The sequence below is a fragment of the Tupaia chinensis genome, unplaced genomic scaffold (assembly GCF_000334495.1).
Source record: "Tupaia chinensis unplaced genomic scaffold, TupChi_1.0 Scaffold144045_1, whole genome shotgun sequence".
In the NCBI taxonomy this organism is placed as follows: domain Eukaryota; kingdom Metazoa; phylum Chordata; class Mammalia; order Scandentia; family Tupaiidae; genus Tupaia; species Tupaia belangeri.
Window position 1 is genome coordinate 803,672 of NW_006203897.1, and position 23,548 is coordinate 827,219.

At 45.3% G+C, this 23,548-nt stretch overlaps 2 protein-coding genes across 2 annotated transcripts in view; both read right to left on the reverse strand.

Moving 5' to 3' along the window:
• The window catches only part of URAD (ureidoimidazoline (2-oxo-4-hydroxy-4-carboxy-5-) decarboxylase), a gene marked incomplete in the record, with an annotated part of 22,715 nt that extends 20,233 nt beyond the window's left edge, over positions 1–2,482 (reverse strand). The window contains 1 exon segment of the mRNA XM_014583108.2: positions 2,174–2,482. Coding sequence (XP_014438594.1) covers positions 2,174–2,441 — 268 coding nt within the window.
• Positions 2,483–11,669: 9,187 nt separating this feature from the next.
• Positions 11,670–23,548, reverse strand: part of FLT3 (fms related receptor tyrosine kinase 3) — a 106,220-nt gene continuing 94,341 nt past the window's right edge. The window contains exons 21-24 of the mRNA XM_027767222.1: positions 20,158–20,269; positions 19,475–19,574; positions 18,461–18,566; positions 11,670–12,185 (exon numbers count right to left, since the gene is read on the reverse strand). Of these exons, the coding sequence (XP_027623023.1) occupies positions 12,063–12,185; positions 18,461–18,566; positions 19,475–19,574; positions 20,158–20,269 (441 nt within the window). The 3' untranslated portion in view covers positions 11,670–12,062. The remainder of the gene's footprint in view (positions 12,186–18,460; positions 18,567–19,474; positions 19,575–20,157; positions 20,270–23,548) is intronic.

Here is a 23,548-nt window from a genome sequence, read left to right on the forward strand (position 1 = left end):
ACCAGCAGTTAACGTAATGGCTATGTCACTGGACTCCCACATAGTCGATCGCGGTTCGAGTCCCAGACCCGGTGGCTTAAACTCACACTGGGCACATGTGCATGTGTGCCCAAGATCCCGAGAGGAGAATGGAGGAAAAGGGATTGTGGCATGGCCATTCCCCCTGGGGGTGATTTCTCGTTTTCTGTCTCTCTGTCTCTCTCTGTCTTTCTGGTGAGCACATGCGCCCTATAGCAAAACAAACAAACAAACAACAACAAAAAAACTCTCCAAAAAAAAAAAAAAAGTAAGTATTGGAGGGGCCAGTAGGTGGTGTGGTGGTTAAAGGTGCTGGATTCCCACATGGCTGACCATGGTTTGAATCCTGGTCCTGGTGGCTTGCTTTCTCACTTTCCCTGTCTCTCTCTCTCTCTCTGGTCAAATTAAAAATTAATAATAATAACAAATGGAATTAAATAAATGAATAATTTTTTTAATTTATTTTATTTTATTTTTAAAAATTTATTCCCAAGCACTGGGACCAGCAGATGGCATAATTGTTATGTCACTGGACTCCCATGTAGCCAACCACAGTTCAAATCCTGGACCTGACAGCTTAAAATTAACTCTGGGTGCATGTGCGTGTGCCCAAAATCCCAAGAGGAGAATGAAGGAGAAGGGATTGCAGCGTGGCTACCCCTCCCCCAGGGGGGTGATTTCTTGCTTTCTGTCTCTCTTTCTTTGTCTCTCTGGTGAGTGCATGCACTTTATAGCAAAAATCTCCCTAAAAAATAAAAAGAATCCATCAGTGCCTTACAGACACTGTCACCTTTCGACTAACTGCTGTAGGCCTAGCAGTCTTAATATTTTACTGCCTGCATAATTTTTAGAATAGTTTAATTTTATTTGCTTATATTTCCTTTATATGTATGCAGAAAATAATATAAAATAAAACTATGTTTAAATAAGTCTAAAGGGCATTTCAATACACAAAATATTGTATTAAATAAATGAAATGAAAATCATAAGTGATAAGAAACCACTGTGTCTTAGTCTAATTAGCAGTATACTTTCTTTGTAGTCAGCAAATAAGGATGCACTTTTACTTAGGATTATTTTATTTGTTATTATTATTACTATTATTTTTCAATTTGACCAGAGAGATACAGAGAAAGGGACAATGAGAAAGCAAGTCACCAGGTCCAGGACTCTAACCACAGTGGGCCATGTGGGAGTCCAGCGCCTTAACCTCCACACCACCTGCCCCAGCCCCACCAGTTTGATTTTATAATATTATCTTCCTAGATGTGCCTAAAGTGAATTAAAATGACCTCCTGATTTTGGAGACACTCGTCTGACAATTGGAAGCCACTGCCCTGGTGGGCGATCCTGTGTCTGGGCTCCTTGATAGAACAGTCGGCACCACAGCCCCAGTCTGGGGCAGGCTGCCGGGGAGGCTGCCCTTGTCCTCTGACCCCTCAGGGCTTCTCAGGCTTCTGCAGAGAATGAGCAGGGGGAGAGGCACCTGGGCTGCTGCTCCTTGCCTCTGAATGACCGGGAAGCTGTGTGTCATTCTGAGTCACTCAGGGTTGGCCCAAACCGCCACCTCTTCTCCCCACCCCTCACCCAGGTGGTCTGAGTTTTTTCCTCTCCCTAGAAGGAATCAACCACTTCTTTCCCTTTCTCCAGGATTCTTCCAGATCTACAACGCCCCCCCCAACACCCCCCCCACCCAGAGTTGCTGATCTGAAAGTGTTCACTTTCAGCATTCCAGTCCAAACTGGCTCTTTCTGGTAAAAATGCCCCAGCCATTGGCTGTCCCCTTGGGCTCCGAGATATTCTGATAGGGGCCAACTCCTCTCGCATACAGGACATTCCCTCAGTGAGCACTCACGGGGACAGGGTGGGCCCTCGGCCTTTGCCCTGGAAGCTCCTCCGGGGCCTTTCACCCTGCTCCTCCCTGACCTTACAGCCTTCATATTTCACAGCCACTTGACCTTCGCCAGTATCTGTCCTTCCAGGCCACCTGACACCTTGCAAGCCTCAACTCTTGTTCCCAAACCTGAGGAAACCTTCCAGTACAAACAGCTAAGCACATGGAGTAGAAGCGGCTGGACCGAAAGATCTAAAGCGAGGATACTGTGGCCCGCATATTTGAAGCCCGTGTGCAGAGGGTTTCATGTGGAAACCTCACCTGATTGTGGAAGAGCATCAATAAAGGCAGAAAAGTGCTTCTCTAAATCCTCCAGGTCTGAGAACGGGCGCTGGGACCAGACAGCAGCTGCAACCAGAGGACACCTCTCGATGACGTTCCCGAACACATCCACGAATTCCCCGAAGTCCATGGCGTTGACCTTCTCCATGTCCATGGCTGGCGCCCGACGAGGCAGCAGCACGTAGGGCTCCCCTCTCCGTGAGTGAGTGACGCCCACTCTGCTCATTGTGCAACCCCGGCTTAGCATGTTTTCAACGCCTCCGTAAGCCAGGCCGCTTGTGCAATGAGCAAACACAGGCTCAGGGTTCCAGTCCAGGGAGCCGAGATCTCTGGTGGACGTCACCAGCCGAACTTCCTGTAACGCAATCCAGCAGGGGCCGTATTTCGCTCTGAGTAACGGAGTCACACACACTTTGGGTGTCTTTAACATTATCATGACCCCAGGGAAGCTTTCCCTGATATTTCAGACAGGTCAGGGTCTACCTACGATGAACTTGATTTCTCATCTGCCATTGTTAGGACAGGAACTAAGTTTTATTCTTTCTTTGTGTTCCCCAGGTGCTTAACACAATTGGTACTTAGTAAATGGTCAGGGGCTCAGCTAGGAGCAAGAGCACCCAAAATCCTGAGAGGAGAATGGAGGAGAAGGGAATATGGCGTGGCCATTCCCCTTGGGGGTGATTTCTCACCATCTCTTTCTCTCTTCCAGCAACACACATGCCCCATGGGTGCCTCCCAGGGGGAGGATGGCTACAGCCACAATCTCGTCTTTATTCTAGTGCCCACACACAGTGTGGTTTTCAAGTCACCAGGTCTGGGATTCGAACTAGTCGTGTGAGATCCAACCACCTTAACCACCATGCCACCAGCTGGCTCAGTAATGAAGTTTTTAAAAAGTGGGACGAAAGAGGATCTGACAATATGTTGGTCAGCGCTGGGAACATGACAGGGCACATCAAAAGCACACCTGTTGCCAGTCAATAAACAGCTGAATACTGAATAGAGGAATTGAGGTTATCTACAGAGAGGGTTGTTTTTCCTTCTAACCTCAGACTGACTTTTCCTTTAATTCTGCTACTTAAAATTTGCCACCATTCCAGAGGGCAAAGGTGAGGAATGACCTCAACCCTGTTGCCCAGGGCAGTTACAAAACAATAGTGCCCGGGCGCCACCTACTGGCAAAGTAACTACAAAGGCCTGGCAGGAGGCGTTGCCCCAGCAAAACAGCAACACTTCAGAATCAGTGCTTGTGAGCTGTGTTCTTACACCATGTGAAGAAAGAAATGGGAAGTTAGGGTAGAATACAGTTCGCTCGGAATCAAAACGACGTCTGTGGTAGGAGTCGGGCTTAATGTGATATTTATTAATGGATGAATAGAGTCTAATTTCACTGTCCCTCAAGAGCTTGAGTGCTATGATTATGCAGAAAACGTTGCATTTTAAATATGACACTTGGCACATATAGTAGATATGCTATAAAGTACCATATATGAAAAACACCTGTGAACTCCCATCAACCTGACCCAGGGAACTAAATTTTTTTTTTTTAAGAGGTTTTCGCTACAGGGCGCGTGCGCGCACCAGACAGACAGAGAGAGACATAGAGACAGAAAGCAAGAAATCACCCCCCGGGGGGGATGGTCACGCCGCAATCCCTTCTCCTCCATTCTCCTCTCGGGATCTTGGGCACGCACGCACACGTGCCCGGCGTGAGTTTTAAGCCACCGGGTCCGGGATGTGAACCGTGGTCGACTACGTGGGAGTCTAGCGACATAGCCATTATGCTAACTGCCGGCTCCCAAGAGAACTAAATATTTAGAAATCACCAGTGTGAAAAAACAGTGGTAATTGTATGTCCACCCGGCATATCCATATAACAAAGAACTTCAGCCTCATGTAGTAACACCTGGATGAATCTTGGTAGCATAACGAGGTTTTTTTTTTCTTTTGAGAGAGAGCAGAATCTGGGGGTACACACCACAAGCTCTTCTCCTCCATTCTCCTTTTGGGATCTTGGCCATTCACGCACATGTACCTGGTATGAGTTTTAAGCCACCTGGTCTGGGACTCAAACCACGGTCGACTATGTGGGAGTCCAGGGACATAACCATTACACCATCTGCTGGCCCCAACATGCATTTTTGACAAGCAGTTTAAGATGGCTTACCAAGTGCCTGTGATTCTATTTCCTCCTCAAATCCTGTCAGGATAATAGAAAAGTAAAAATAAAACAGTATGGGGGCCACAGGTGGCATGGTGGTTAAGGGCGCTGGACTCCCACATGGCTGAGCACAGTTCAAGTCCCAGACCTGATGACCTGCTTTCTCACTTTCTCTCTCTCACTCTGTCCCTCTCGGGTAAAATTCAAATAAGTAAATAAATAAAGTAAAATAAAATAATTATTAAAAAATAAGTAAAAATAAAACAATACAGCACTCAAAGCTAGAAAGACTGCTGCAGACCAAAAGGAAGCGGTGTTTCTAAGAAGGTGACACAGACGCTACCACAGGATGAACCTTGAGAACGCTATGCTTAGGCAAACGTCAGACTTGAAGGGGCAAAATGTTCCACGATCCCGCTTGCATTAGCTACCTACAGTAGTCAGACTCAGAAACCGAAAGTACAGTGGCGGTTACCAGGGACGGAGGCAGGAGGAACGGGGAGTTTTTTGTTTTGTTTTTTAAAGTAGGTACAGAGTTTCAGATCTGCAAGATGAGAAGTGTTGTGGAGATCTGTTTCACAACCACGGGAGCACACAGGACTGTATATTCGAAGACGATTAAAATGGGAACTTTTGTGCTGCCCTTTTTACTACAGCAGAAAAGTACGTACGAAAAATAAAATGCAGTAGGCCCAAGAGCAACCTCAAGGTAAACGCTAGCAGGGCATGAAGGGGGAGGTGGTTGCACAGTGGTAAAGTGATGCTGCCCGGCCCAAGTGCAGGACCTCCTTGTGTACACTGGGCGAGTGTGCCTGTGCTCTGGGGCCGGCTGAGGCTGGGGCGTGGACGGCAGCCTTGGAACCCGGCTGGGGACTTTGCTCTCTTTCTCTCGTGCATGTGCACACGCGAGTGTTCATGGAAGAAATACATTTAATTTTTTTTTTTTGGAGAATTTTTTTTCCTATAGAGCGTATGCACTTGCCAGAAAGATAGAGAGAGACAGAGAGATAGAAAGTAAGAAATCACCCCCCAGGGGGATGGCCGCACTGCAATCCCTTCTCCTCCATTCTCCTCTCGGGATCTTAGGCACACACGCACACGCACCTGGCTTAAATTTAAGTCACCGGACCCGGGACTCAAACTGCAGTCGGCTACATGGGAGTTCAGCGACATAGCCATCACGCTAACTGCTGGCCCCACCCCCAGCTCTATCCCTCTCTGCTCAAATTTAAATAAATAAATAAAGTTAAATAAAATAATTATTGGGGAAAAAAGGTGGGTCTCAGAGATTGTAAGTTATTAACATACATTTCAATATCCTCAGAAAAAATAGTGTAATGTTTAATTTTTTTTTAGAGATTTTGCCATATAGTGTGTGTGCATGTGGAAGAGACAGAGAGAGAGAAAGCAAGAAATCACTTCCCAGGGTCGATGGTTGTATCGCAACCCCTTCTCCTCCATTCGCCCCTCAGGAATTTGGGCATGCACGGACACGTGCTCAGCATTTTCTTTTCTTTTTTCTTTTTACAATTTAATTTAATTTTATTTATTGTAATTATTGTATCTTATTGAAGTTGACCAGAGAGAGACAGAGAGAGAAAAGGAAAGTGAGAAAGCAAGCTGCTAGGTTTGGGACTTGAACTGCGGTCAGACATGTGGGAGTCCAGCCACCTTAACCACCACGCCACCTGTCAGCCCGCCCTCCCCCGGCATGATTTTCAAGCTGCCAGGTCTGGGATTCGAACCACGGTCAACCATGTGGGAGTCCAGGGCCTTAGCCACTACACCATCTGCCGGTCCCAAAGTGGTACAATTTTAGGGCCTACCTCACAGGTGGCTGTGGGGTTGAGATCATGCGTAGCTGGTTCTCAGCACAATGCTTAGCACAGAACAAGGGCCCCACAAACAAGTGCATGTGGGCAGATACCGACACCTCATGAAGGACAGAAAGCACATTGGATGAGTGGCTGTTGGGAGTCTGTGGAAAAGCAAAGCTGTGGGTGTTGTGGGTGTAACATGTGTGAGTGATGGAACTGTATTCGGATAAGAAAGTGGGGAAGATTATCCTCAGGGCTGTGTAAATAAAGGGGGATTTCAGTCCGCTTCATGGCCAGGTGGTTAAGGGATCCCAAAGAGCTGACCATGAAGTTTAAGTCCCAACCCCAGTGGCTTGAAAAACATTCCAAGTGCATGTGTGTGCAGGCATGCCCCAAATTCCAGTACATGGGGAAATGGAGAGGGGGCTGTGGCACAACTGCACTCCACCGGAGGTCGCCTTGACACTCTCCCTCTCTCTCTGTCTCTGGTAAGCACACATGCCCTCTGACGTAAATATATAATGTACACATGTATTTCAAAAATGGGGATTTCACGTATTACTATGAGTAAAAATTCAAAACTACTTAAATATTTAAAAACTTAACATAGGGACCAGCAGTTAGCGTAATGGCTATGTTGCTGGACTCCCACGTAGTCGACTGTGGTTCATGTCCCGGACCCGGGATGGGTCATTAAAACTCATGCCGGGCATGTGTGCGTGTGTGCCCAAGATGCCGAGAGGAGAATGGAGGAAAAGGGATTGTGGTATGGCCATCCCCCCCCTGGGGGGCGATTTCTCGCTTTCTCTCTGTCTCTCTGTCTGGTGAGCGCACACGCCCTACAGCAAAAACCTCTCAAAAAAACAAACAAACAAAACAAAACAAAAACAAAAAAAAACAACATTGAGCATTGAAGCATTTTATGTTTTTACTTGAGTAGATAAAATATAATCGAATACATATGTTTACTGTATCCTGACTATATACACCAGTAGAAGTTAAACATATGGGGACCAGTAGGTAGCGTGATGATTAAAGGTACTGGACTCCCACAGGGCTGACCATGGTTCAAGTCCCAGACCTGGTGGCTTGCTCTCTCTCGCTCTCTCACTCTCTGTCTTTCTCTAGTCAAATTAAAATAAATGAATAGGGGCCAGTGGGTGGTGTGGTGGTTAAGAGCACTGGACTCCCATATGGACAACCACAGTTCGAGACCTGGACCTGGCAGCTTGCTTTTTCACTTTCTTTCTCTTGCTCTGTCTCTCTCTGGTCAAATTTAAATAAATATATAAATAAATAAAAGTTAAATAATTCTTTTAAAAAATGAATAAAGTTAAATAAAATAATTCTAAAAAAAAGAGTAAGTTAAGCATACCACTTGGCAGAAATCATACCTACTTTCAACTTTCTTAAAATCCAGTTGAAAGTATAGAACAGCTTGGCCCATCCATGATGGTACAGCTTCCTGAAAGGCTGGAAGCCATATGGCCAGCCTCAGGTTTGGATCACTGGGTTGGCCTGAAAAACAAAAACAAAAAACCCCTAGACATGCATGAGTACCCACATGAATGCCCAGGGTTTTGAGGAGTGTAGGGTCTGGGAATGGGGGTTCCCATAAGCATGACGAGACAAAGGTGCCCACCCCCCTATACAGCAAGCTCTCCTATCATGAAAAGAAAAAAATACAACATTTACCTAAGAAGATAACAGTACAAGGTGGGTAGACTCTACATTAAGGGCCACCTGGATTGTGTAGACCAGAAACCCTGACGGGAGTTCAGTGGAAGAAGCACCGCTAATGAGAATGGCTCTGGGAAAGACCTGAAGACAGAGCTTAACTCTGGTCACGAACAGGAATTTAAATAGGAAAAGGAGGAGGAGTTGGCATCCAGGTGGAGGAGGTGAAGAAAAGAAAACCCAGAGGTAGGAACGGCCAAGGTCTAGCTGGCTAGAGAGACCGCGTCACACAGCTACTCCCGAGCAGGAAGCAGAGCCGGCTGTGCTGGGAAGGCAGGTTGGCACAGGCTGCCAGGCACTAGGGGCCGCTGGAGCGCTCCAGTGAGTGAGCCATGCAAATCAGTATTTCAGGAAGATGGGTCTGGCGTTGGCTTAGTGAAAGCACTGGATGAGAGAGAGACTGGGGAAGCATTAGGCGAGGAGGTTCACGGAATCTGAGCAAGTTCATGGTGTCCTGCCCTACGACAAGCTAAACTCTGAAAGGAAAACGCATATGAGAATACTGGGTCGCACACACGAGCCAGCATTGATCCAAGTGTTTTATGTGTTTTTGGACTTTTTTTTGTTAGGTTTTTGCCCCAGAGTGAGTATGCTCTTATCAGAGAGACAGAGACAGAGTGAGAGAGATAGCAAGAGAGACAGTGAGAAATCACCCCCCGGGGGGATGGCCATGCCACAATCCCTCCTCTTCCATTCTCCTCCTGGGAGTCACACACATGTGATGTTCAAGCCACCAGGTCCAAGACTCAAACTGTGGTCGACCGTGTGGGACACCTGCTGGACCATATATGTTTTTGTTCTATATTTAGATGGGAAGACTTCAACATGTTGATGGAAAACTGAAATTAAAGTATGAGTTTATTTTGATGCAAAAAAGTTGAAAATCAACACACAGGTTTTTCACAATATGCATGTTTCCGTAAACTTTTTGATGATCCCGTCATCCTTATAACCTGTGTAAGTTACATGTTTAATGTAATTTTTCTAGCGACCCTCTGAGGGGCTATAATTGTACCATGTTCCAGAACAGGAAACTGAGGCTAGAGGAGTTGAATTACTTGCCCGAGTGACATGGTTAAGAGGTGGAGGGATGAGAATCCCAGCCTCGGCAGACTGGGTCCAGAGCCCTCATCTGCCACCACTACGCAGAAGGGCGGCCAATGGAGAAGGAAGACAAGGCTGAACTTGGTGGCACCTGGCATGGAAGGAGATCGGGACAAGTCAGGTTGATAAGCCAAGGGGATGGAGGGTGCCACGTTTCGAAGGAAGGGAACTGAGAGCAAACCAAGTGATGGGGCTGCAGAGAAGAGAGCAGACACGTCACGTCAGTCATTCCTGTCTTAGTGCGGCAGGAGCCATAGACGTGTTTAAGAACCTGCTGAGGGCTAGCTCCGTAGCCTGATGGTTCAGGGAGCCAGATTCCACATGGCTGAACGCACACTTAAAATCCTGGCCTAGGAGTCTTTTTCTTTTTCGGAGAGGTTTTTGCCATAGGGCATGAGTGCTCGCTGGAAAGACAGAGAGAGAGATAGAAAGCGAGAAACCACCCCCCAGGGAGGATGGCCACACCACAATCCCTTCTCCTCCATTCTCCTCTCGGGATCTTGGGCACGCACGTACACGTGCCCAGTGTGAGTTTAAGCCACCGGGTCCGGGACTCGAACCACGGTTGACTACATGGGAGTCCAGCCAACTCCCGAGCAGGAAGCAGAGCCGGCTGTGCTGGGAAGGCAGGTTGGCACAGGCTGCCAGGCACTAGGGGCCGCTGGAGCGCTCCAGTGAGTGAGCCATGCAAATCAGTATTTCAGGAAGATGGGTCTGGCGTTGGCTTAGTGAAAGCACTGGATGAGAGAGAGACTGGGGAAGCATTAGGCGAGGAGGTTCACGGAATCTGAGCAAGTTCATGGTGTCCTGCCCTACGACAAGCTAAACTCTGAAAGGAAAACGCATATGAGAATACTGGGTCGCACACACGAGCCAGCATTGATCCAAGTGTTTTATGTGTTTTTGGACTTTTTTTTGTTAGGTTTTTGCCCCAGAGTGAGTATGCTCTTATCAGAGAGACAGAGACAGAGTGAGAGAGATAGCAAGAGAGACAGTGAGAAATCACCCCCCGGGGGGATGGCCATGCCACAATCCCTCCTCTTCCATTCTCCTCCTGGGAGTCACACACATGTGATGTTCAAGCCACCAGGTCCAAGACTCAAACTGTGGTCGACCGTGTGGGACACCTGCTGGACCATATATGTTTTTGTTCTATATTTAGATGGGAAGACTTCAACATGTTGATGGAAAACTGAAATTAAAGTATGAGTTTATTTTGATGCAAAAAAGTTGAAAATCAACACACAGGTTTTTCACAATATGCATGTTTCCGTAAACTTTTTGATGATCCCGTCATCCTTATAACCTGTGTAAGTTACATGTTTAATGTAATTTTTCTAGCGACCCTCTGAGGGGCTATAATTGTACCATGTTCCAGAACAGGAAACTGAGGCTAGAGGAGTTGAATTACTTGCCCGAGTGACATGGTTAAGAGGTGGAGGGATGAGAATCCCAGCCTCGGCAGACTGGGTCCAGAGCCCTCATCTGCCACCACTACGCAGAAGGGCGGCCAATGGAGAAGGAAGACAAGGCTGAACTTGGTGGCACCTGGCATGGAAGGAGATCGGGACAAGTCAGGTTGATAAGCCAAGGGGATGGAGGGTGCCACGTTTCGAAGGAAGGGAACTGAGAGCAAACCAAGTGATGGGGCTGCAGAGAAGAGAGCAGACACGTCACGTCAGTCATTCCTGTCTTAGTGCGGCAGGAGCCATAGACGTGTTTAAGAACCTGCTGAGGGCTAGCTCCGTAGCCTGATGGTTCAGGGAGCCAGATTCCACATGGCTGAACGCACACTTAAAATCCTGGCCTAGGAGTCTTTTTCTTTTTCGGAGAGGTTTTTGCCATAGGGCATGAGTGCTCGCTGGAAAGACAGAGAGAGAGATAGAAAGCGAGAAACCACCCCCCAGGGAGGATGGCCACACCACAATCCCTTCTCCTCCATTCTCCTCTCGGGATCTTGGGCACGCACGTACACGTGCCCAGTGTGAGTTTAAGCCACCGGGTCCGGGACTCGAACCACGGTTGACTACATGGGAGTCCAGCCATTATGCTAACTGCTGGTCCTATGGCCTAGGAGTCTTGAAAAGTGGGGCTGGCAGGTGGCATGGGGGGTAAAGGTGTTGGACTCCCACATGGCAGATCACAGCTTGAGTCCCGGCCCCAGCGGCTTGCTTTCTCATTTTCCCTCTCTCTCATTCTCTCACTCTGTCCCTCTCTGGTCAAATTAAATAAATAAATGTATAGATAAATAATAAAATTTAAGAAAAGAAAAAGACACTGGGTGCATATGCATGCATGCCCCAAATCCCAACAGAATTTGGAGGAGAAGGAACTACAGTGTGACCACACCCCATAGTGGGGTGCTTTCTCCCTCTTCATCTCTGTCTCTCTATCTCTCTCTAGCCAGTACTCACACCCTCTGGCAAAAAGAAACAAAACAAAAACAAAACTTGGTAAAAGAATAGGCCTTCTCAATAGGAAAAACAAACAAACAAACAAACAAACATATGTACAAATGAAACACACACAAAGTTTCAGTGGGTTCATGAACTCTAGTTTAGAGAATGCCCTAAATATGCCATGTAAATAATTCGGTAGCAAACATTTCTATAGTAGAAATTTTATTTCCATTCATAAAATATATCACTAAATAGCTGAAAAAGTTACATATTATTTTAAAACATAGATTTAAAAAAATCATATTAGCTTCTCCTTAGCAAAATGCTTTTGTTGTATGTATTTACAAGAATACACTATACTTTAGGTACACAATGTTCACTCGAGCCAGCGTGGGGCCTTCGGACGCAGGTAGATACTCCGATAAGTTGGCTATCAGTGCTTTCTGCCTTGTGCGCAAGATGTTTGATATTACAAAAGTCCCTTTAAAAAAAAAAAAGAGTAAATGCAGACAGCATTCTAGAGAAAAGTCTGGCAAAGCAGCAGTTGATAATATATTTTCTTTTTGTGATAAAATTAATCTTGTTTTGGTAATCTACAGCCTGTTTAAGGTAGGTGGAGGGATGAAGTCCTCAAGATGAAATCATTTCTCCTATGAATCTTCAGCCTGAGCCTGTGGAGAGGGCGGCTCTGAACCTCGCTCTCTGCTGAGAGCTCGCCTATTTTGGTAGACGGAGGGACGTTCCGAAGCACGGCCGTCCATGTTCTGATACATCTGCAAATGGCAGAGAGAGAAAACAGATTATCATCTGATTAAGACAACTTACAGGTTGTGTGTCTGTGTCATACGTTAACTATTTAAACAAAAACTATTGTTTTGTGCAGATAATTATTTTTATTATGCTTAGGTCTTAAAAGACCTACGCATTGGGGCCAGCAGGTGGCGTGGTAGTTAAAAGTGCTGCACTTCCACATGGCCGACTGCGATTCAAGTCCTGGAACTGGTGGCTTGCTTTCTTACTTTCCCTCTCTCTCTGTCTCTCTGATAAAACTAGAAAATAATAATAACAAATCAAGTTAAATAAAGAAATGTTAAAAATCTACACATTAATTGACAAAGCAATTTTGGTATGTTTATTGATGGAGAAGTCATGTCATAGCAAAGTGAAATCACTCCTATCCATACTCCTCCATTCTCAGGATCTTAAGCACACACGCACATGCTCCTGGCGTAAGTTGCAAGCTGTCAGGTCTGGGACTCAAACTGTAGTCAACTACGTGGAAGTCCAATGACATAACTGTTACACCATGCGCTGGTCCCTGGCTGTCTTTTTTTTACATTTAAATTTATTTATTTCTTCCACATGAGACAAAAAGAGAGAGAGAGAGAGAGAGACAGGCTCCTGCAGCATGGTTTCAACGCCATGATCCACTCCCAGGCTCAGCCAGCCTGGATCAGGAGCACATGCACACCTGGGGTGCTCAGGGAGGTCTCTGGCTAGGGGACACACGTGTGAGATGTGATGCACATCACCAGGCTGGCCTTTAGACCTTCAACATAATCCAAAACAGAACGCACGGTCCTATTCTACTCCTACTGGTCGCGTCTGGGGACCGTTTTCTCCAGAGCCTTCCCACAGTGGGCATTTGCTTTTCTTTTTTTAAGGTTTTTGCCATAGGGTACATGCACTTGCCAGAGAGCGAAATGGAGAGAGACAGAGACAGAGGGAGACAGTGAGAGGGAAAGTGAGAAATCACCCCACACATATACACAGGAGACGGCCATGCCACACAACTTATGCCAGGTGTGTGTATATATGAGTGTCCAATCCTTCCTCCTTTCTCCTCCTGGGATTCTGAGCACTCATGCACATACGCCTGGCATAAATTTCAAGTCGCCAGGTCTAGGACTTGTATCGTGGTTGACCACGTGAGAGTCCAGATCTTAACCACTAACCCAGTGAGAATTTCTTTTTAAAGAGAGATTTTCAAAAAATAATTATTTTATTTTACTTTATTTATTTTAATTTGACCAGAGAGAGGAAAAGAGGGAGAGAAAGTGAGAAAGCAAGCTGCCAGTTCTGGGACTCGAATCAGTCAGCCATGTGGGAGTCCAGTGCCCTTAACCGCCACGCCACCTGTCGGCCCCTTAAGAGAGATTTTTGCTAAAGGGTGTGTGTGCTTGCCAGAAAGACAGAGAGAGACAGAGACGGAAAGCGAGAAATCACCCCCCAGGGGGGATGGCCATGCCGCAATCCCTTCTCCTCTGTTCTCTTCTCGGGATCCTGGGCATGCACTCACACACCGGATCTGGGACTTGAACTGTGCTCGACTACTCGGAAGTCTAGTGACGTGACCAGTACGCCACCTGTTGGTCCCATCAGTGGGTATTAACAATCCTTCAAAGGTCTGCCCCGTTGGCAAGCAACAAATTTTATCTCCTTACCTGCATGTTTCCTGATAAGCAAAGTTCAGCATCTTTTTCTATAGTTAATGATCATTTGCGTTTCATTGTGAATAACTTGTTTATTTCCTTTGCCCTTTTATTTTCCTTTGTCCCAAACATAAAAGCTTATACAGGTTGAATATCCCTATCCAAAATACTCGGGAGCAGAAGAGTTTTTTATTTCTATTTTTTTTTTGTTTATTTTTTGATATTTACATATATTTGGTCATCAGAAAAGTCAAGACTCATTTTTGATAGAAAAGCAGAAAAATATTTCAACTTTTCCGATGACCCAATACATAATGAGATATTTTGTGGCTGAAACTCAAGTCTAAACGCAAAACTCACTTGTCTTTTATACAGACTTTATACACAGAGCCTGAGGTAATTTAACACAAATTTCTTTTTTTTTTTTGGCGGGGGGAGTGTTTTGACCTTGTTCCATCAGGTGAGGTCAGGTGGAATTTTCTATTTGTGGCTTCATGTCAGTGCTCAGAAAGTTTTGGATTTTGGAGCAGTTTGGATTTCAGATTTTTAATTAGGAAAGCTCAACCTGTACACGTTTCTCTTATTATTTATAAAAACTTTTGTGATTTAGGGATCATGTATTCTGTTTATTTATATTTTACAGGCTCCTTCCCTTTCCCCACTCCCCATCACTCTTTCTTTCTTTCTGTTTGTGTTCTGATAGTCAGTTATACTGTTAACTGTAAGAGGCAGAGGCTAGAATATCCCCCACTCTTCATTTTTCTTTCTGAAAAACCATACCTTTATGAATCAAAACATCTGAATTATAACCCTCGTGCTGCACAATGACAGCTTTGTCAATGCCCTCAAGGGTAACTCTTTATACACGCTTTTAAAAACATTTATTTATTGGGACCAGCAGTTAGCGTGATGGCTATGTCTCTGGACTCCCATGTAGTCGACCACAGTTCGAGTTCCAGACCCGGTGGCTTAAACTCATGCCAGGTGTGTGCGCGCGCACCCAAGATCCCGAGAGGAGAATGGAGGAGAAGGGATTGTGGCGAGGCCATCCCTCCTGGGGGGTGATTTCTCTCTTTCTTTCTCTCTGTCTCTCTCTGTCTTTCTGGTGAGTGCACGTGCCCTATAGCAAAAACCTCTAAAAACAAACCCCCCCCCACATTTATTTATTTACTTAATTTTATTTGTCATAATAATCATTATTAATTTGACCACACAGAGACAGAGAGATAAAGAAAGGGAAGGTGAGAAAGCAAGCCTCCAGGCCTGGGATTTAAATTGTAGTCAATCATGTGAAAGTCCAGCGCCCTAACCACTATGCTACCTGCTGGCTCCCACCCATGTTTTTATGAAGTAGACATATAGTTAAGACCCCCTGGACCTGCTGAATTCAGATATATATCTTCAGCACTGAATTTCTAACCATCTAATGACATACCACAAACACTGGGAACGCTGCACATGCAGCACATCCACACCTGCCATTCACAGTCTAGAAGTGTCAGAACCATCTCCGACTCCTCAGTCTCCATCCCCACAGCCAATTGCTTACTGGGTCTAGTTATAATATATGTCTCCTTTTTTTTTTCTTAAGAATGATTTATTTAATTTTATTCATTCATTCATTCATTCATTTTAATTTGACCAGAGAGAGACACAGAGAGAGAAAGAAAGAGAGAGAGGGGAAGTGAGAAAGCAAGCTGCCAGGTCCAGGACTCAAACCATGGTCATCCATGTGGGAGTGTACAGCACCTTAACCGCCACGCCACCTGCTGATCCCTGATACATCTCTCCTTTTAATGTCTTCCTTTCCATTTCATTTCATTTCTTTCTTTATTTATTTTTTAATTATTTAATTTTATTTATTCATTCATTTAATTTTATCAGAGAGACACACAGAGAGAAAGAGGGAAAGTGAGAAAACAAGCCACCAGGTCCAGGACTCGAACCATGGCAGGCCACGTGGGAGTGTCCAGCACTTTAACTACCATGCTACCTGTTGGCCTCGTCTTTCTTTTTTAAAAATTTGTCACTGTATATGTGTGCTCATGGGGTGGAGGGAAGAGAATGAGAGAGAGAGAGAGAGAAAGAGAGAGAGAGAGAGAGAGAATCCTCCAGGGAGGATTGAGAAACTGGAATCCCTTATCCTCTGTTCTCTTCTTGGAATTTTGGGCACACACACATGCCTGTTTTTTTTTTTTTTTTTTTCAAGCTACCAGATCTGAGATTTGAATTGCTTAGTCAGCTTTATGGGATCAAGCTGCCTTAACCATCACACCACTGGCTGGTCACTTCCCTTCCATTTCTTCAGGTGATTTTTAAATGACTTGTTTTTTTAAAGAGTTTATTTATTTATTTATTTATTTGGAGAGGTTTTTGCTATAGGGCGCGTGCGCTCACCAGACAGACAGAGACAGAGAGACAGAAAGCAAGAAATCACCCCCTAGGGGGGATGGCCACACCGCAATCCCTTCTTCTCCATTCTCCTCTTGGGATCTTGGGTGCACACGCACACACACCCAGCGTGAGTTTGAAGCCACCAGGTCCGGGACGCGAACCACGGTCGACTACGTGGGAGTCCAGCGACATAGCCATTACGCCAACTGCTGGTCCCTTTAAATGACTTTTTAACTGTGCAAGTAATAACATGAATATACATGTCTTATTAAAATGCAAAACCTTAGGTTATCAAGTGTACTACCAAAAAGAGGTACAGAAATTTTCTTATATTTTTAAAAATGATTCCTCTATCCTTAGTTATGTTTCTCTTCTGGGTCTTAAAGACTGAAGTATGTTTGTCCTTCTTAAACATCTTCATTGGGGTATCAGTAGGTGACGTGGAGATTAAACCACTGGATCCCACATGCCGACTGCATGGTTTGAGTCAAGTCACGCAGGTGTGTGTGCATGCGTGCCCGGAATCCTGAGAGGAGGAGGAAAGAAAAGGGATTGCAGCATGGCCATCCTCTCTGGGGGGTGATTGCTCACTTTCCTTTTCTCTGTCTCTCTCCAGCGAGTGCAAATACCTTATAGCAAAAAACTGAAACAAACAAAAAACTTCATTGGTTCACTATTGTCTAAATAATGTCATGACAGTTGGTGATCTCCCTGATCTGACTCCACCGTGTTGAGGTTAGATCTGAAAGGATTACTCGCGTTTTCTCTGTGTATTTCCTTGCCCCTTCCCGATTCTCTGAGTCGTTTTACTCCTCTAGTCCTTGATGAAGCAGAAACGAAGATTGTCCAAACCCATTCTTATATGAGCCAGGGAAGTTTGCCCTGGGTGTGCCGACAAGGCCAGTTTCCCTAAGGGACTAGCTAGGCTGTGCTGGGAGCTCAGCGCCAACAGAGGGGAAGCAAGGGTGTGCTTGTCGTGGGCAGGGCTACCTGGGGTGGCCGTGTAGACTGTGCGACGGAATTCCAAGTTCATCTAGTTTAGCAACCCATTTGACAGGTGGAAAACCGAGGCCCCGAGAGGTGGGGTGACTCGCCGTAGGCACGGCTATCAGGAAGTAGAGCAGCAGAGCTGGCACTCGACTCTAGGCCACTGCTCCTGCTCTACCTCGTCCCGTGACTGCGCCTGCGATCACTCTGTGCTAATGCTTCGCATTGAATTAGGAAAGGCAGTGGCTTCCGGAGGACGCAGATTACATTTCATTTCCTTGTTTAATCCTCTGTGCTGGATACTCACCAGTTTGATTTATTGTTTGTTTTTGTCATAAGGCACATGTACTCACCAGAGACAGAGAGAGGGGAAAGTGAGAAATCACCCCCAGGGTAGTAGCCACACTGCAGTTCCTTCTCCTCCTGGGATTTTGGGCATGCACGCACATGTGCCCAGTGGGATTTTCAGGTTGCCAGGCTGGGACTCAAACCGTGGTCAGTCATGTGGGAATCTAGTACCTTAACTAGCCACCATGCCATCTGGGGCCCCAATACTTAAGAGTTTTTAATTCATTAATCAATTGGCTGAAATCTTCAGAAAGTTTTTTTTTTTTCCCTCACTTTCTCTCTCTCTCTCTCTCTCTCTCTCTGTGTCTCTCTGGTGAGCACATGTGCCCTGTGGCAAACTGAAAATCAATCAATCAATCAATCAATCAAATTAAATAATTCTTTTTAACAAACTATTTAACTTTATTTATTTATTTATTTATTTTAATTTGACCAGAGAGGGATGGGGAGGGAGGGTGGGAGTGAGAAAGCAAGCCATCAGGTCCCGGACTGGAACCACAACCATGTGGGAGTCCAGCGCCCTCAATCACCTGCTGGCCCCTAAATAAATAATTCTTAAAAAAAAAAAAAAACTTATCAATAAATATGTCTCATCCTGGGAGCCTGCAGGTGGCATGGTTACTTTCTCACTTTCCTTTTCTCTCTCTGTCTCTCTCTGGTCAACTTCAAAAAAGATTTAAAAAATAATAACAATAAATAAAATTAAATAAAAATAATTCTTTAAAAAAATATATGTCTCATCCCATAAAACTGTTAAAGCTCAATCAAGACAATCATGGTGAGAAAGACCACTCAATACCTTTGTTTCTTTGGAAGCCAGCACTGAATGTTTTAAATGACCAATTTCCTTCATAATGATGCTTTAGAAAACCCCAGCTGGTACCTACCGCTTCTTCTGCATCTGCCAGCTGACATCCTAAAAATGAAGTTAGATTAAGGAAAGACGGCCGTTCCCTCGCGTCGGAAGCCCAGCAGGACTGCATAATAAAATATCTGTAAGAGCAATGGGATAAGGCCAAGGTGAGGAAATCTGAGGGAAACCGATCCCTTCCTATATGAAGAAGTACCATTTACACGTGTGGAGCGACATGTTTATGGCTTGTTTGTTTCATGACAGTTACTCTGTCAGATGCTGAACTCATATCAGAAAGGAGAAATTAGATGTGGACAGAGTGCACTTGAAGAAATATGAAATTAGGTAGGGGATGGAGTCTATCACTGTCACAGTCCCTCAAGCAAGGGAATTAAAGCCTACAAGCATGTGTCTTTGAGGACAGGAGAGGTTCTGTTTTGTTCAGACATCCCAAATCAAAAAGAAAGAGTTTTCTTTTTCTTTTCTCTTCTTTCTTTCTCTCTTCCTTTTTTTTTTTTTTTGAGATCACATTAACCTTACATTAAGTTTTTTTCTTTTATTTTAATTTGACCATAGAGGGGGAGGGAAAGAAAGAGAGAGTAAGCCACCAGGTCCGGGACTCAAACCACAGTTGGCCATGTGGGAGTCCAGCGTCCTTAACCACAGTACCACCTGCCGGTCCCAGTTTTTGCCTTTTTTTTCTTTTTTTCTTGAAAGGTTTTTGCTATAGGGCGTGTGTGCTCACCAGACAGACAGAGACAGAGAGACAGAAAGCGAGAAATCACCCCCCAGGGGGATGGTCATGCCGCAATCCCTCCTCCTCCATTCTCCTCTCGGGATCTTGGGCACGCACGCACATGCACCCAGCGTGCGTTTTAAGCCACCAGGTCCGGGACGCGAACCTCAGTCGACTACATGGGAGTCCAGTGACGTAGCCATTACACTAACTGCTGGTCCCAGTTTTTGCTTTTATTAAAATCATGCATTTGGAAGTAGACATACTGTACATGTCTGATTTCAACCAAGCTAGAGTATGATTTCAACTTACATGTCTTCTGTGGCATAAAATGGCTGATCCATTTTAAATCCACTCTGAATGAGTTTGTAGAAGTTAGCATCAACCGGAATGCCAGGGTAAGGATTCACACCTGAGAAAAATATTAGAGATGTGTAACCATTCACCCATTTCTTCATTTGTTTGCTAGTTTATTCATTCAGTCAACAAACATGTTTTGAGAGCTTCCATGTGCCAGACAACGCATGGGGCCAGGGCTGCAACTAAAAAAAAGCTAGGGTTCCTACTCTTTTATTTTTTTCACTTTATTTCTTTGTATGAGAGTGAAAGAAGCAATCTCAACAGGATCTCCTGCCATGACCACCCCCACAACCTTCCTGGCCACTAGGGCCATGAGGCGGACGTTCGGCAGCTGGACAGGGAAAGGGACCCCAGAGCTTCCCACAGATCCGGCACTGCATGAGCAGCGTGTTACCATTGCACCTCCGAGCTGGCCGGCTCCTGCTGCTCAGCAGGTTACAGGCAATGAGGAATATAGACCTACGGACATCAACAACTCAAAAACAGGGAGGCTAAACCCAGGGAGCTGTGGGAGCATTCGGTGGCACTTCACCCACTCTGACTCAGGAGGGCACGGAGGGTGGGGGTGTGCAGGTGCAGAGAGCAGAATGTGCAAAGCCCAGTGCCACGGGAGGGCCACCAAGTACCAAACATACCAAGCGAGAAGATCTCCCAGAGTAATATTCCGTATGACCAGACATCACTCTTAATTGTGTAGATCCCTTCAAATAAGCTTTCAGGAGCCATCCATTTTACAGGCAGGCGGGCCTGGGTAAAAGCCAAGAGGAGATAATGGTGAGTTTTCCAAGTGCAAATGTAACTCCTCAGCTACTTTAGATAATGAAGTCTATTCTCTCCCTAAGGACTATTTTTTTTTTTTTCCCGGTTATAGGGCTAGTGCACTTGCTGGAGAGCGAGCGACAAAGAGAAGGAAAGAGAGAAATCACCCCTCCGGGGAGGATGGTCATACTGCAGTCCCTTCCCTCCATTCTCCTCTCGGAATTAGGCTTGCATACACCCATGCCTGGCATGATTTTTCAAGCCACCAGGTCTGGGACTGGAACCATGATTAGCCATGTGGGAGTCTAGTGCCTTAACCACGATGCCATCTGCTGGCCCCCTAAGGACATTCAAAATGCTAGATTGAAAAAAACAGATTTCTCGGGAACCAGCAGTTAGCGTAATGGCTATGTCGCTGGACTCCCACGTAGTCGACCGTGGTTCGTGTCCCAGACCCGGTGGCTTAAAACTCACGCCGGGCGTGTGTGCGTGCGTGCCCAAGATCCCGAGAGGAGAATGGAGGAGAAGGGATTGCTGCGTGACCATCCCCCCTGGGGGGTGATTTCTCGCTTTCTGTCTCTATCTCTCTCTCTGTCTGTCTGGCGAGCGCACGCGCCCTACAGTGAAAATCTCTCCAAAAAAAAAAAAAAATCAGATTTCTCAAGTGGAAGTTTTTCACTTTCCAATTAACATTCTAAAAATAGTCTAGGAAAATACATTAAAAAAAAAAAAGACTTATCTTGAACAAAGGCCTGTGCTTGGAATTAGCAAACTGAACCATGGATTGTCATTCTGCACTCAAGACTAGCCCAGAGGTGAGTGGGCTCTAATGACATCAAAGAACCTCCAGTTAGAGCATTTCCCAGAAGAACTGTCATGGAAATCTATCCCTATGAATGTGGGGAGGGAAGTACGTGTGGTCACTTCCAGAAATGGTACCAGGCTGGCTTTTGTGGCTTTAATAACGTCTAGTAGCACGAAAGGGGGTTTTTGCCTCAAGACTGCGTCAGCTGGACAGGCCACTGGGGCAGAGTGTTTTGTATGACTTTTCTTTTTCCTGGGTTGGGAAGCACATTTCTTCTGCTAAGTAAAATCAGAGCTCAAGAACTTCTCTTTGTTTCTTTTTTTTTAAGAGAGATTTTTGCTCTAGGGCACTTGCTGGAGAGACAGAAAGCGAGAAATCACCCCCTAGGGGAGATGGCCATGCTGCAATCCCTTCTCCTCCATTCTCCTCTTGGGATCTTGGGCACGCACACACGTTTGGCAGGAGTTTAAGCTGCCAGGTCCAGGACTTGAACCGCAGTCGACACCTGGGAGTCCAGCAATGTAACCATTACATTATCTGCTGGTCCCAAGAACCTCTCTTTCCAATGCTGTACAAATTGATGAGTTAATTGAACTAAGTAGGCTAGTCCAGTTAGTTTGATTCATTAAAGAAATTCATTATATCTCCGAATGGAATTCATCTTCCCACCTAACAGCCAGCCAGCTGGCAGGGCAGAAACTGCATTCCCCTATATGAGCTGTCACATATTTATGACTTCAGTTATAACGACTGAGGAGTCGAACTTCAATCAAGTAGGATGACTATTTGATTCTGATGGGAATACGGTTTAATTTGATTTGTCACATTTATCCTAGACAAGGTACTTTCATGTTGGTTTTATTGATTTATTGATTTATTCCCACGACAACTCCCTGAGGCAAATGCAGAACTCTCATAGGATATATACACTATACTGGTTCTAACCAGACGCAGATTAAAGTACTCATGTTCAAATCCATGTGCTGTATAATCACTGGTGGTACTTTTCTGTGCCTTAGTACCCTCACTGACAAAGTGAATACCCTGAGGGTGAAATTAATTAATACAAGGCAGAGTCTTTAAAAACTTTATGGGGGGACCAGCAGATGGAGTAATGGCTACGTGCTGGACTCCCATGTAGTTGACTGCAGTTCGAGTCCCAGACCCGGTGGCTTAAACTCACTCTGAGTGTATGTGCGTGCCCAAGATCCCAAGAGGAGAATGGAGAAGAAGGGATTGTGGCATGACCATCCCCCCAGGGGGTGATTTCTCACTTTCTGTCTCTCTGTCTCTGTCCTTTTGGCAAGAGCACGTGCCCTATAGCAAAAACCTCTCAAAAAAAAAAAAAAAAAAAAAAAAAAAAAAAAAGAAAAAAAATTTATAGAAAGCTTGCTGGAACTTGCAGAATACAAACAAAAATGCATACATTTCTGTTTTTTTCCTTCAAAATAGACTTGTTTTAATTCCCTTTTTCTTTTCTTTTCTTTTCTTTTTTTTTTTTTTTTTTTTAAGGTTTTTGCTATAGGGCATATGCACTAGCCAGAGAGAGACAAAGAAGGGAGAGTGAGAAATCACTTCCCCAGGGTGAATGGCCATGCTGATATCTCTTCTCCTCCATTTTCCTCCTGGGATTTTGCATGCACGTACACGTGCCTGACAAGATTTTTCAAGCTAGGTCTGGGACTTGAACCATGGTGGGCCACATAGAAGTCCAGCACCTTAACCATGATACTCCCTGCTGGCCCTTTTTTTTTTTTTTTTAATTACCAGAGCCTGAGTAAGTTTGCCAGAAAGAGAGAAAGTGAGAGGGAAGGCACTCACCCATAGGGCATGGTCATGTCTCCATCCTTTTGTAAAGCACTTAGAACAGTGCTTAGCACGTGGGAAGCATTATATCAGGATTTGTTTTTTATTATTTCACAAGAAAGGACAGTAACATGAGAAAAATGAAACAAACAGAGAGAGATTTTTCCTATAGGGTGTGTATGCTCACCAGAGAGGCAGAGACAGAAAGCAAGAAATCACACCCTCCCTCCATGGGGATGGCCACACCATAAGCCTTTCTCTACCATTCTCTTGGAATTTTGGGAATACAAATACATGTGCCTGGCACATTTAAACGCACCAAGTCTGGATTTGAACCACAGTTGACTACCTGGGAGTCCAGCGACACAACCATCTGCTGGTTCCTGTTCTTTTTTTTTTTTTCTTTTGGAGAGGTTTTTGCTATAGGGCACGTGCGCTTGCCAGAAAGACAGAGAGAGACAGAGAGATAGAAAGCGAAAAATCACCCCCCCGGAGGGAATGGCCATGCCACAATCCCTTCTCCATTTTCCTTTCAGGATCTTGGGTATGCATGCACACGTGTCCCGCGTGAGTTTAAGCCGCCAGGCCCGGGACTCAAACCATGGTCAACTACATGGGAGTCCAGCGACATAGCCATTATGCTAACTGCTGGTCCC